General features: G+C 48.2%; 1 protein-coding gene across 5 annotated transcripts in view; it reads left to right on the top strand.

The window, feature by feature from the left end:
- Positions 1–14,255, top strand: part of UNC13B (unc-13 homolog B) — a 257,459-nt gene that overhangs the window by 176,136 nt on the left and 67,068 nt on the right. For all 5 annotated transcript variants that reach the window (XM_025207487.1, XM_025207486.1, XM_025207488.1 and 2 more), the window contains 5 exons: positions 1,413–1,528; positions 3,679–3,842; positions 7,139–7,289; positions 8,612–8,680; positions 10,723–10,812. In XM_025207487.1, the coding sequence (XP_025063272.1) occupies positions 1,413–1,528; positions 3,679–3,842; positions 7,139–7,289; positions 8,612–8,680; positions 10,723–10,812 (590 nt within the window). The remainder of the gene's footprint in view (positions 1–1,412; positions 1,529–3,678; positions 3,843–7,138; positions 7,290–8,611; positions 8,681–10,722; positions 10,813–14,255) is intronic.

The raw sequence follows: 14,255 nt of genomic DNA, 5'->3' as shown, positions 1-14,255 counted from the left end.
TAATAATAGGTTCTTGGAAACGATTCCTGCTATAAGATGATGGACATATTTGGAAATAACAGGGCAGCAGAACGACCAAGGGTGTATTATTCAATTATAGGATAATTGAGAGCCACCGATGTAATGCTACTGAGAAAAAGGTGCATGCAATTTTAGGTTGCTTAGGGAGCTATATGTCCAACAGAGCTAGAGAAGTATTAATGCTCCTGGTAGGACCTCACCTGGAACGTGCCGTACGATTCAGACCACCTGCGCTCAAGAAAGGATCAATCCTGACTGGACTGGGTGCAGAGATGGGCTACATGGGTCATCTGGAAAAGAGAGAGACTATTTTACCAGGAGAGATTAGAAGATCTGTGCTTGTTAGTGTGTGTGTGTGGTTATTATTATTTATGATATGCCAAGGGTTTAAATATCAGGGGTGAAAGAGCTGCTGAAGTGAATGGAGAGCATTAATACAAAGCCAAATGGGTGTGAACTGGTCTGGACTACATGTAGGTTGGTTTTTAGGAGGGGATTTCTGAATGTCAGAACGGCGAGGTTCTGGGACAGCATCTCCGTACGAGTACCGGGGGCAAAACGTAACTTGTTTTATGGGGAGCTCGATAGCTGGAGAACAGAATATTGCATTTGCGACGGGGTAGCGCGACGTGGTTGCCTGTAGATGGGGTTTTATCATGCGATGCCTGATGGCAGGGAATTGGATCCAAGGCAGGAGGTACTTTCCAGGCCTGTGCTCGGGCGCTATGCAGTAGACCTCCTCTCGAGTACAGAGGTATCGTCTGTGAGGTTGCAATGCAAAAGGACTTCTTTACGCAACCACCACCGGATCCTGTGTCGGGATGTGTAGCCCCCACAGGCCACACGTTTATGTGGGCTTGGATGCACTTGGCTTTCAGCTGACACCTTGGCTTTCGTTACCCCTGGATCTACCCACCGCTCTCCCGTTAACCTGGAGCTCCCCGGCTCTTTGCTCGTTGCATGCATTCACCGTCAGACCTGCAGACTTGAAAAGGAAGGGGATCTGCTCCTTCCCTGCCTGTCCTGCTCTGACTTCCTGCGTGGTAGCGGAGCGACTCTGCTGTGCCAGCGTGGCTGGAGGCTGGGCTTTGCGGGGTGGTTGTGAGATGAGTTGTGCGCTCCTGATGTTTGCACAGGGGTCTGCCACTGGTGTGTGCTGCAGTGCAAACGCATCCCAACCCTTGTGCCCACTTGGCAAATGCAGCTTTGCATATCATTTTATATTTAAAATGTTGTATTCAAGGGGTTTTAAAGCATGTAGCTGGCTTCACATTCAGCCTTAATTTTCAGGTGTGTTGTTTCTTTCAGCAGGTTGTCATGCTATCGTTGCAATGGCTGGCTTCCATGTCTAGTAAAATATATCTTTAATTGCTGCTTGTTTTTCCTTCTAGAGAAAAGAACGGATAAATCTGCGGTGTCTGGTGCTATCCGGTTGCAAATCAGCGTGGAGATAAAAGGAGAAGAGAAGGTGGCCCCATATCACGTTCAGTACACCTGCCTTCATGAAGTAAGTATGCCGGAGCTGGATGACAGCATCGCACTTCTCCCGGTGGAAGGAGGACTAGCGCACCGCCGCTTCTCCTTCCACGTGATCCCGTATGGCTGTGCTAAGCCATAGGGTCAGTAATGCTCTACCTCTCCTAGTTTAAGCAGGAGGAAATTACTGCTATGCTGTCTTATTAAGTAGAGCAAAATTAGTTCTGGCAGATGGCATGGCCAGGAGCAATGGGCCCAAGTTGCAACAAGGGAAGTTGAGGTTGGATATTAGGAAAAACTCTCACTCAGAGGGTAGTAAAACACTGGACCAGGCTCCCCAGAGAGGTGGTGCAGTCTCCATCCTTGGAGGTTTTGAAGACCCGGGTAGACGAAGCTTTGGCTGGGATGATGGGGTTGGGGCTGGTCCTGCTTGGAGCAGGGCTTGGATAGATGTGACCTCCTGAGCTCCCTCATTTTCTGTGATTCTTTGATTCTATACATTTTTCTTTCCCTGGGATTTTTATGCAGAGTAGCAACAAATGTGCCGGCCAAAGAGTGCCACAGATTCATCTCTAAACGCTCTGTCAGGGTCTTGCTTTTTGCTGTGCCTCAGCCTGCATTATGTGAAGCCTGGGTGCTTTTATGTACAAACTTTAATCTGTCCAGCTGTAACTATAAGCATGTTAAGGGATATCAAGATGTACTGAGCGTGACCTGCTTTCAGAAGCCAGAAAAACTGTGCCCATGTGATGGGTCGTATGTGGCACGTAAGGTGATTTGCAACTAAATTTTCTTCTTGAATGTCTTCAGCGTTGTGTCCTTGGAAGCGAAGCCCCCAGGTGCCATGCAGGCTCTGGCTGTTTAAAGCTTGCCCCACACTGCTGCACTGATGTATGGCTAGGGGCCGCCTCGAGATCGGAGGATATTCAGTGTCCATGGATGTAAAGTCCGTGGTTTGTGTTGATACAGGAAAAAGTGGCCAACTCTATGAATTTTTGGAGAAAAGTCATGAGAGTGACTGAACGATAATACAATATGTAGCAAGAGTCTCAAGGAGCTCCGTCTATTTAGCCTGTCAAAGAGACGGTGAAGGGGACCCAAATTTCACGGGTCCCTCAGTCTTGCAGGTCAAGGTGCAGTGGCTGGAAGCTGAAGCTAGATGAGTTCAAATAAGAAATAAGGTGCACTTAATGAAGCCCTGACACATTAAGAGATCAGATAATGTGTTTTCATAGTGTTTTCTGGCCCCACCTATTAATCGTTTAGCCATGGCAGGACAAGGATGTGAGATGAACCATCCGACTTCAATGGGCTGCTGAGCGGGTGGTAGGATCATACCCTTGGGTGTTAGGCTTTTTCGTTCATTGACAGCGCCTTGCCTGCTGAATGCGGTAGGTCATCCTGTTCTTCACTTTTCCAAGGCTGCTGCTTTTAATCATTTCCTCTCTTCCATTCCCTGATTCTGGGGATCACAGACAAAACAGGAGATGATTTACACATAAAGTGATTAGATCAAGATAAATCATTGGTTAAAGCTGAAAGGTCTGTGACTCGTAATTAAATCATAAGATTTTTTTACGTCACTTGCTTCACGTACCAAGGAAGTGACTGTCCCTGAAGACTTCTGTGTCTGGATGAGAGGTGAATTGAAGAACTGCTCAGAAGAACTGAGCGTGTGCTGGTTCCTGCACTCCAGCTGTGCAAAGAAACCTTCCCGGTGTGGCTGGATGAGGTTAGGAGGCATGGATGGGCGATTGTCGTCTTAGAAATCATTCCCTTTTTAAGATTAAAATCATCACAGGGTTGGTCAACAACAAATACACAAACAAACCTGTTACCTCTGCTAGTTTATCAGACTTGTCCATTTTTATCCTCGCCCCGATGTATATGTTTGAAGAGACCAAAGAGTTTGAGACTGCACTGGTGCAAGAAAATTCTTCTTTTGCATCACTTACCTGCTCCTTGCTCTGAGAGTGACGGGCATGACAGTGAAGGGATCCTGTCAAGGATGCTTGGGAAGAAAACTGAGTCGAGCAAAAAAAATAAAATAAAATATAATAAAATAAAGATGTATTATAGAGGATGCGTGTTATAAACTTTTTCTCTAGGATGGTTCCAAGCCAGTCAACTCTGCATTTTTGGAAATCTTAAAGCTGAAGTTCATTTATGTTTGCATTTCAGAACCTTTTCCACCATCTCACTGATATCCAGGGGAATGGAGTGGTGAAGATACCTGATGCCAAAGGAGATGATGCCTGGAAGGTGTACTTTGATGAGACAGCCCAAGAGATAGTGGATGAATTTGCAATGCGTTACGGCATAGAGTCGATATACCAGGCTATGACGTAAGATCCCGTTCACATCTCCTTAATCTTGAACTTCTGTGCTCACTAACTGATTTCTTCTCCTGGGCCTAGTAGATAAGACCCTGGCTACCTCGCATGTGAAGTGGGGACCTGTTCCCCACCTGGGGTGGCAGGGACTCTCTGGGTTTTGGACTAGAAAGCCGCTGAAAATCCTTCCAACCCAATGATTCAGTTCAAGAGTTCCTCCTCTGTTGGTTATTCAGTATTGCTGACTGTCCTGGCTCAAGATTTCCCCACTGGCTGTTACATTTTGGGATTCTTGTGTGTAGGAAGGGCAGTCTCTCTCTCTCTCTCTCTCTCTCTCTCTCTCTCTCTCTCTCTCTCTCTCCATCATCTTCCTCAAAGGCTTGAAATCAATGTGCGAGGACCTCCAGGAGAACCATAACTAGTAGACAGCCCTTTCCACTGGGGCTTTAATCTGAACAGCTGTATGTGTGCTGTTGATGTAGATAAGCATGAACTTGATTCCCATCAGTGAATCACTGCTGCAAGATGTCCACTTTTCCTGGTCATTGCACAGGGAGGTGTTCAGCTTGCCCACTCACCCAAATGAAAATGCCTGGGGAGTGAGAGGAGACCGTGGGGAGTGAAAGCATTTGTGACTCAGACTTAACACCTCTGCTCTGTCACTGCCATGAGAAACTCCTGCAAGGTTGTGCCTGGCCAGGACAGAGCCGAGAACCAGGACGAGCAGTTTACGTAGGAGGGTTTGACACGGGAGACAACCTGGGTTGTCCTGTTCGGTCCTGTCTGGCTGAAGGCCTTCCCTAGCTCCTAAACTCTGCCGGGGGTTTGTAATGAACTCATTTTTTTCCAGCAGGGAACCTATTGTACTGCATTTGCTTTCTGTTTTTAGTGAAATATTGAAAGAGGCAGATTAGCTTGAAGAAATTCACCTTTGAAGTTGGAGTTTCATTTCTGGGGCTTCCCGAAGCCCTTGAAGGGAATGTAATCTCCATGCAGATATCTTCGCTGTCAGCCACGCCTCAAAAACCAAAGCAGAAGGGAATTACTGACATGAGAGAGGCACTGGGCAGGTCACGGGTGCTCGTTGCTGGTGTGTGATATCCAAGGATTAGTGGGAGCGTCTGCATTTCATAAGTTGTGCTGCTTCTTGAGAAGCGACAGAAATTCGCATCAAGCCCAGACAGCATCTCTCCAGGGACTGCTTTTGGGTTTCATGTATTTATTTTATTTTTTAGGAAGAGTGGAAATAGTTTAAGGGGTGAGGGGGGGGGATTCTTCAATAAACGCACCTGCGAAGGGCCCAGATGAAGCGAGGCAGGTGATTATGTGGTGTGTCTGTCTAGGTTTTCAAGCTGTGGCATCCAAGCGTCTAAGCTGCCTGACAGCCTGATAGCTCATGCTGTGGCATTTGTTTACTGGCGTTTTTTTTAAGTATTCCCTGTAAAGCTCTCAGCGAAGGAGAGTGGGCATCTATAAAGCAGGTAATATGGGAGTTAGTGATGCTGTTCCCTGGGGAGGGCGAGGGCGAGGATCTGCTTTCTGCTTAAGGAAGCTCTTTGGAGTTCAGCTCGCAAGTTCCAGGAAGCTTCTTGCACAAGCGAACTTGAAACATTGCCCAACTTTTCAGTGTCTTTCTCTATTTGTTGGAATTAGCCTTTTTTGTCATGCAAAATATTGTCCGCCTTAAGCAATGATTTCCCTTATTTATAACAGATTTTCTTTGATTGTTTAATCACTCCGCCAGCCCAAATGCTGCTGGAATAGCATTCGGATTTCCTGCAGGAGGTTTCCTTGCACATTCATGAGAGCAATTAAATGAGAAAATGCAAATGAGACCAGGCACTTCCTGCAGGATGGCAGGATTAGCCCCAAGGAATTAAAGGAGAGAGTGATCTGTACAGCACAAAGATACTGGGATACAGATCCTGCTGCGCTTGGGAGAGGGCCTTGCACTTCCTGCTGGCTTGTCGCTTAGGAAGGTGCTGCCAGCCATCGGGGGGAACAGTGGAGTTTCTTTCTATCGGATATTGCTTCCCAGAATTGTGCCCTGGAGCAAGGGGATAATCTTGGGTTCAGATTGCTGGCAATACACTGCCGAGTTGAGAGGCTCTTCTTTAGCTGGAAGGATTTATTTTGTTGTCATCTGTTCAAGTACCATATTTACTTGAATTCAAGATGACCCTCCTCCCCCTTAATATGGTGGGGGGACACCCCTCATCTTGGATTTGAGTATGAGGTGATTGGGGTGGGGATGGCAGCTGCTGTGCCTCCAGCCCTGATCCGGGGTTGGAACTGGAGCTACAGCTGCTGCCTCTACCTCCTCCCTGCAGCCTTTGCTCCCCTGCTTGCCCCCCACCCCTGCCTCTTGCCCCCTGCCCTGTCTCCCCACACCAAAGGCTGGAGCGGGGCTGCAGCCAGAGCAAGGGTAAGCAGCAGCGGAGCAGCTTAAGGGAGGGAAGGGGGGTGAGAGGTTGCAGAGGCACAGGGAGGGGGGAAGGGGTGGGGACAAGGTGCAAGGGGGCAAGCCCCGCTGGCTTCTTCCCTGCCACTGCTTTCCATGCTGCAGCAGTGGTGGGGGAGAAGGAAGGGGGGAAGATTAATTAAAGATGATCTTCCAATAGTTGGATTCTATACTTGGAAAATTATAACAATCATACATGTTATAGAATCTAATTTTGGGGGGTTAGTCTTAAATTCAGGGTCATCTTGGATTTAGGTAAATATGGTATTTTTGCAGAAAGGCTTAGTATAGAAGGAGGTTCCCCTATGCTATTTAGTGTAAAATCCCCCTGTATAGGTAAAATTCTGGATGAACTGTATAGCCACAATCGCTGTGGTCCTTAGAGGCATGCACTGCTTCTGTTACGGGTTGCCCTGTCCCTGGGGCCCAGCAATAACCTTGTAAGCTGTAAGCCTCGCTTGGAGGGGCTGCGTAAATCATGGAGAAACTAAATAATTTTCATGGGTTGGTCGCGGCATAAATCGCGAATTCCGTGGATATTTCCTGGATGTGCTCAGTGGCCCCTCCCCCTGGTGCTGATTGGTGGAGAGGCCCTGGCGGGGGGAGGAGGGACAAGGGGATGGCTGCCATCTTGTCTACCGCCCTTCATGCCGCCCTGCCAGCTGGCACTGTGCCCCCCTGGGCGGGCTGCGGGGCTGGGCCGCAGCGGCAGTGAAGACCAGTGCCTCCCGCTGGGGAGCCAGCATTTTATTTTTATTAAGTTTTTCAAGTTGGATTCCCGAAATCCGTGGAATCACAGATTGATTGAGTCGACCCTTACTTGTGTCTTTTATCTGTGTCTGTCCAGGCATTTTGCATGTCTCTCCTCCAAGTACATGTGCCCTGGCGTGCCGGCTGTGATGAGCACCTTACTGGCCAATATCAACGCGTACTACGCGCACACGACTGCCTCCACCAACGTGTCTGCTTCTGACCGCTTCTCAGCCTCCAACTTCGGGGTATGTTTCAATGGTAGCTGTTCTACGCTGCAGTTATAGCCAAACTCACTTGATTTACTTGTTTTTTTCGTTGGCATCTGACTTCCAATAAATCGCTCGTCCTGGTTAAGGAGCATTGTGTCCAAGAGCTGTTTTGAGCCAGGGAATGCATATTCATGAAGCTGGAAAACAGTCGTTGTCATCTTACTCGTGTATGTTGGATATTAATCAGTGTAAAGCACTGTGATGGTGGCACTCTGTTCCAATAGCACCAGAGCCCAGATGGTATGGAAATGAGCACATTATATTAAACTCGGTGTGCTTATGCTGTTGATGATATACACCGCGTGAAAGAACGGTTTCAGAACTCGGGTTGAAAAACAAAACAGCTTTTTTTTTCCAGTCCCATGCTTGGCGCTTGTATAACTCAGTTTCCACTCGAGCTTTGCACTGGTTTAGTAAGACATGAATTAAACTGTCCAGACCCCACTCCCCCTCCCATTCAGTTGTTTTCACTGTGATGTGCAGCACCCTTTGGGACTTTGAGGACTAGCAGAGTAGCCTTTGGTATAGCCCAGGCTCTACTATATGCTCTGTCCCACGTGGCTGAGTGGGAGAGAGTGCAGTAACGAATGAACCCAGCACAGATTTGAACTCAGCATGGAGCACAGAGACTGGTAAATAAGTATAAGTGTGTAGGCATTTTGCTTGCTTCACTCGCATTAATCTCATCTGCTATCCCTGCGTATCAATGAAATTTGCTTATTATCGAATGGAAGAAGTTGTGGTCGGACTAAAGAAAACCTGTGCTGGCCCGGAACAAGGTTTCAGGACTGGGTCATAGGTCCAGTGCCAACACGAGCAAGGTGGAGGTGGAGAGCCTTGGAGTATAATTGTAATGCCTAAATGACACGAGTGGGGTCTTGTGTCACTGCTGTGAATCGGGTGCTTCTGTGTGTGTTGCTTTGTCTTGGAGTACGCTGCTCTCCTAAATGTTGTCATTCTTTGTCCAGTCTTGGGAATAGTGAACTCATTCTGGTCTTTCAGTCTGGCTGTTGAATGGTACGTCTGTCTCCAAAGGGATGAAGGGGGATTTTTCCACCCTTCCTAATGTCATCCTGGGATTATTCCTGGGGCCCGTGCAGCAGTGACTTCAGGACTCTTTAGAAAAATATTGTTTTCTTTGCAAGGTTGTGCGATAGAATATATCCATCGCTCTTCCTCCCACGCTCCTGTGACCCAACACTAATTCTCTGGCATTGTGCTGGTTATTTTAAGTGTTCATTGGATCTAATTTTCAGATGGAGCATAACACTTTATTACTTTTCTTCTCTGCTCAACAGAAAGAGAGATTTGTTAAACTTCTGGACCAGCTGCACAACTCTCTTCGGATTGACCTCTCTACGTATAGGGTAAGTGGAGTACTTTTGGCTGCTCAGGGAGGGGACGGGAAGAGTTCAGAGCCTGGGTTTTTCTCTAGCACGTGTCGCTATTTTAGACAGTTGTCCTGACTTCTGGAAGCATGGGCGCCCACTCTTTTCCTTTTGGTTAAAAAGCAAACCATCCCTTTTCTGGCATTTTAGCTCCCTTAAGTTTTTCCAGAGTAGTTTGAGATTCAGAACTATGTCCACCTTTGCTCCTTGTGTGACAAGCTGTCATCCCGAGTTAGTGCCTTTGAGTTGAATGCCAGCAGGAGCCCATAGCTGGAGTCTGAACGACGTACCTACCACAGGAGAGCAGCTTAGTGCTGCAGCCTCCTGTGACAGGGTACAAGTCTGTGAGTGAACCCAGCTGCAGGTCTGACCGGAGCCTGAGCCGCATCCTTTGCCCTTGGTCGGTAAGACGTGTTTGCAGGCTCAGACCCCTGCAACCCCTCAGACAGGTCGTGTGTACAGTAATGGTTGCCTCTGCTGCTCAAAGAAACCTCCCTTTTAAATCCACTTCACTTCTTCTTGCTCTGTGTTTAGCTGGAAATCTTGTCCTTTCCCCTTGTAGGCACCTGCATAGAATAGCCATTGTTAACTGCAGTTGGGGCATCGGTGGAGCTTGTCATTTGATGGCCCTAGATCGCTTATGATTTTTTGTCCCAGATAGCCCTTAAGCATGGTGTTAGGCACTTTTCTTGTTCAGGATAGTAGAGTAGGACCCCTGTCAGACATGCAAGTAAAGGTGCAATGGGATCTGATGCATGCATCTGGCCACACATTCAGTTAATGGCATGTTAGGAACCAGTCATAAAGTTACTGCACATTTTTTGTGGAACAGCTTTGTGGCTTGTTCTCTGTTTTATGAAGCCATTAATTGCTTTACTGTGTAGCTGGCTCACAACTTAACATGTCATTAACTGGTTAATCACATCTTAAGTGTAATGTGCATCGGGAGCCTTGGATGCATCAGAGACTTGACTTAGCAAGGGCAATGCATGTGTTCAGCCTGAGCAAAACCAGCGGTTGCAGCACATCCAGCAGTTCACAGTGTGAAACCAGCCGCTCCATGGTCCCCACAGCAGGGCAGGGTGCAGAGAACAAAATCTGCGGTCTGTTATAATGTAGTTTGGGATGGAGCTGCAGGCACAACCCTAGTGACCTCGCACCTCGGGCTCCATGATCCAGCACAGACCACGTCTGCGTTGCAGTTAGTGAGGAAGGCTTGGAAGTCAATATAGTCAACTACCACTTAAAAAAGTTTTGAAAGACCCTGTTCCCCTCCCCTCTGCCCCCAGAAAGCTGATTTCCAGCAATGCTTTGTAGTATCTGCAGCATACTATAGGAAATGCATGTACACTGAATTGTAGTTTATCTTGTTTGTGCTCCGAGAGAAGGAAGCTCTCTTGATGTGCTTTGAAGTGCTGCCTGTACATCTGAGGATTATCATCAGGGAGCCCCGTAACTACAACTAGTGGGGTAATACTGTTTATGGGTAGGCAGAAATTAGTTAATTCTTGCACGAAATGCAAGCCTGGGCTGCCAAAAATGGCAGCAGAGTATGCGCGCTGTGGTAAAGTGTGATTAGCTCTAATTTGTAATGATGAGTCTTGATTGCAATAAATGGGCTCCTAATTAATTGTCCCCACCAAACAGCTGATGTTCTTTCTAGCTAGCTCTGATGCAAGTGATTCTCTTACAGTCAGGTGTTGGGCATGGCACGTGCTGTGCTCATGGGCCTGTTGTTCTGGGATGCTTGTCGAAGTCCTGCTTGCTAGTTTCCATGTGCCAGGAGGAAATAAGCATTTCATTTTGGGAATGTCCTTTCTGCCTGGTGCGTTGAGCCGCACTTGCCCCTTCAGTTTACAGTGCTCGCCATCCCGTGCTGGTTGGTGCCCGGAGTACAGGAGAGAGCATGCACGTGCTGTTGTCCTGACCAGGGAGTTCACCTGCACGTGCCTGTTCTTCTCAGCTATTTGTGCGGGCTGTGAGTAGCTCTTTCAAACGTGGTTTCCTCTTTGTGCCCGCAGAACAATTTCCCAGCCAGCAGTCCTGAGCGGTTACAAGACTTGAAATCCACGGTGGACTTGCTGACCAGCATCACCTTCTTCCGAATGAAGGTAAGGAAGGGGCGGGAGGTGGCCTGTACTCCGTAAAAGAGAGCGTCGCAGTGAACATCTAACCCATCGTGCCCATGCCTTACATGTATTAGGCACTTGGAAGCAGGGAAAAGGCAGCATACATCTCTTGCCGTCCAGATAAACTCTTATTGGTGTTTCACAACATCCTCAACTCTTCGGGCAAAATCGATAATGTTCTTTCATCAAGGTTTTCATATCATAGACGCTGCGTACAATCGCATTGGGAGGCATGTGTTGTCTCTTTGAAGGTAGCTTCTCACACATTCACTTACTTACAACGGTAGAAACTCCTGTAGAGCCACATGGAAAAAAAAAATCAATAAATAGCAATGAAGTTTGCACTAGAACATCTCTTGACTGATAAATATGTTTATAACTTGTAATAGCTCTCATGTAGCAGTATCTCTTTAAAGAAAACAGTGGAGTCAAGATAACATTTTTATTAATAAAAAGATCCCTGAGCTGATACTTAAGGTCGTTATGCAGTACTGAAACATGCTTTTTTGTAGTTGCATTTTGTTTACCACTACGTCAGGGTGTGATTTTTGAGATCTTCAACTCTTCATTTCTGTGTTTTTAACCTCCTGGTTTTTATAAGTTCTGTAGAAGGCGAGTACACTGTCACTTGCTAACCTTAATCCTTGCCTTTTAAAGCAAATGGATTTATCATTTATGGAGTTACAAATCATCCATTTCATCAAGCCTCACTTAACCTTCCTTGCCTAAAAATCTTGGTTTAGGTTCTGAAAAACAAAGGAACAAAACTTACCACGCGGCTTCCTCCCAGCCCCGTGCTCCTGTTAACTCCTTTTAAATGTTTACTCTGTTTTGCATGTCCTCAAAATGTGAAAATTATGCTTCCTAATTCATAAGGCTAAGAAGTTAAAAGAAGCTGGAATGCTGAGCAATAGCAGAGTTGTCCTAGGATAGCATCTCATCCTAGATAATATGCCTGCCAACCCTTGTAGGTCAGGAAGGCAGCATGAGTTTAGTTAAAATAATGAGTCTGTAACAAAAGACTAGGTCTACAAGAGGAGAAGGGGTATGGCAACGTGTTGTAAATGTCTCTGTCAGCAACTTTAAAATGTGGATTAGAGTTATCGGTGAAAGATAAAGTTTAAAAATCAGTTATGGTTTACTGGGGACTCTGCCCATCTGGTGTCATGAGCTCTGATGGAGTCTCCCCGGGAGCTTTCCTAACAACAGGGAAGACGGTGAGACCTGGGACACGAGCGTTGGAGTCCTGTGAGCTTCACTACAGCTGTGTGCGCCCTGTACTTCTGCTGCTCCCAGTGTTGCTTTAGATAGTTACCTGACCCCCAGCGCCAGTTCATGTTCACAGCCCTCCAGTGAGGGAGATGCACATCTGTCATCCTTGCTTCACAGTTGCACTGAGCCATGGATAAACCAAGTCCAGATACCTAAATCTAAACCAGATGTCTAAATGGGATGTGGGGAGATTTGTAGGTGCTTGAATCACAAAAAGCAATCCAGAACCTGCCTGCTCCAACAGCCACAAAACTCATTAGGTGCCTACATGCATTCAGCCCCTCCCTTCTCATGCGGTTCAACAAGGACAAGTGCAAAGTCCTGCACTGAGGAGGGAGCAATCCCCTGCACCGGTGCAGGCTGGGGGCGACGGACTGGGCAGCAGCTCTGCAGAAAAGGACCTGGCGGGGACAGAGGACAAGAAGCTGAACAGGAGCCAGCAGTGTGCCCTTCGTGCCAAGAAGGCGACCGGCATCCTGGGCTGCATTGGTAGGAGCGATGCCAGCAGATCCAGGGCAGTGATCCTTCCCCTCTATTCATCACTGGGGAGGCTACATGTGGAGTCCTGTGTCCAGTTACAGAAAGGATGTGGACACTGGAGAGAGTCCAGTGAACGGCAACGAAAATGGTGGTGGGGCTGGGGGACAGGACTGGTGAGGAGAGGCTGAGGGAACTGGGCTGATTGAGTCTGCAGAAGGGAAGACAGAGGGGGATTGAATAGCAGCCGTCACCTCCCTGCAGGGGGGTGCAAAGAGGATGGAGCCGGGCTGGTCTCAGTGGGGGCAGATGCCAGGACAAGGAGCAATGGGCTCAAGCTGCAGCAAGGGGAGTTGAGGTTGGATATTAGGAAAACTTTCTCACTAGGAGGGTAGTAAACCACTGGAATGGGTTACCTAGAGAGGTGGTGGACTCTTCATCTTTGGAAGTTTTCAAGCCCCGGAGAGACAAACCTTGGCTGGATGATGTAGTTGGGGCTGGTCCTGCTTGGAGCAGGGGGTTGAACTAGATGTGACCTCCTGAGCTCTCTTCCACCCTCATTTTCTGTGATTTGGAACCTGAACCTAAACTACCATGCCTATGTGGAGCACCCCAAGGTGAGCAGCTGCATGTCTCCTCCCCCCTCTCCCCACATCATAACCTCTGTTACGATCCTCCTCTGTGATGGAGCAAGACATAGTCTTTGTCCAAGCATCTGGTAGGCGCTGGTGCGGGAGAAGTTCTCTGAGCCCACCTAACACACCCGCGGCGTTGAACTCGGCATGACACACGGGAGCCACAGTCATTTCCCTCGATAATGTGGCAGGTGGAGGAGGAAGATTCTGGGCTGTCTCGGCCTGAGGAGATTCAAACTAGCATCTTGCACGTCTCAGGCTGCAGCCCTCCTATTGAAGCTGGACTCTGTAGCCCAGAGAGAGCCTGACTCTGGTCTAGTTGATCAGGCAGTTGCCTGGGGATGGAGCCCAGGGCTCTGGTCCCTGCTCTTCGGATTATTTCTGTTTCTCCAATTGTCTCGTATAACCTGCATCTGCAGCCCAAGGAACGGGACTCTACTCTCTCAGCTGAATTTCCACCAGCTGGGCTCCCTCCTGCACAAGCTTTCTGGCCCCACAGGTCTTGGCTGCACAGAGCAGGAGGAGCGCGAGGGGTCCTCCGCCCACACTTCTCACTAGCCTGGTGAATAGCGCCCTTTTTGGAGGTAGAAATGTGGGCTGAGGAGAGCCTGGAGCCCACTGCAGTGACTCTCTGGGTGACTGTGCTGTCACATAAATGGTGGGAGACCGCACCAGGTCCTGAGCTCTGCTTTTACCCTCAAAGAGGGCTCCGGGTGCCGGGTGCACACCCGAGAGGCACATCCTGTGCAGTTCTCAGTCCGATGCTGAGCAATGGAGAGGGACGTGAATCCAGGCACATGCCTGTGTTTCCTATGGGTCCTTGCAGGTTCCCCTTTCAGCCTCCTCCTCCCCATGATACAGAGGTACCGAACTAGGTGCATTTAGTTTCAGGGAAGGGAGCTGAGTGGGGTGGATGGAGCGGATGACAGCAATTTTCAGTTATTTGCAAAGCTGCCATACAGAAGAGGCAGAAATGTCCCTCTGCCTTGTCACGGGGGCAGGACCAAAGCAGTAGATTCAGTCTGAAGCAAAGCAGGTGGT

Source organism: Alligator sinensis, unplaced genomic scaffold (assembly GCF_000455745.1).
Source record: "Alligator sinensis unplaced genomic scaffold, ASM45574v1 scaffold783_1, whole genome shotgun sequence".
In the NCBI taxonomy this organism is placed as follows: Eukaryota; Metazoa; Chordata; order Crocodylia; family Alligatoridae; genus Alligator; species Alligator sinensis.
The sequence above is the reverse complement of the archived record's forward strand: the minus strand, read 5'-3'. Positions and strand labels throughout refer to the sequence as shown.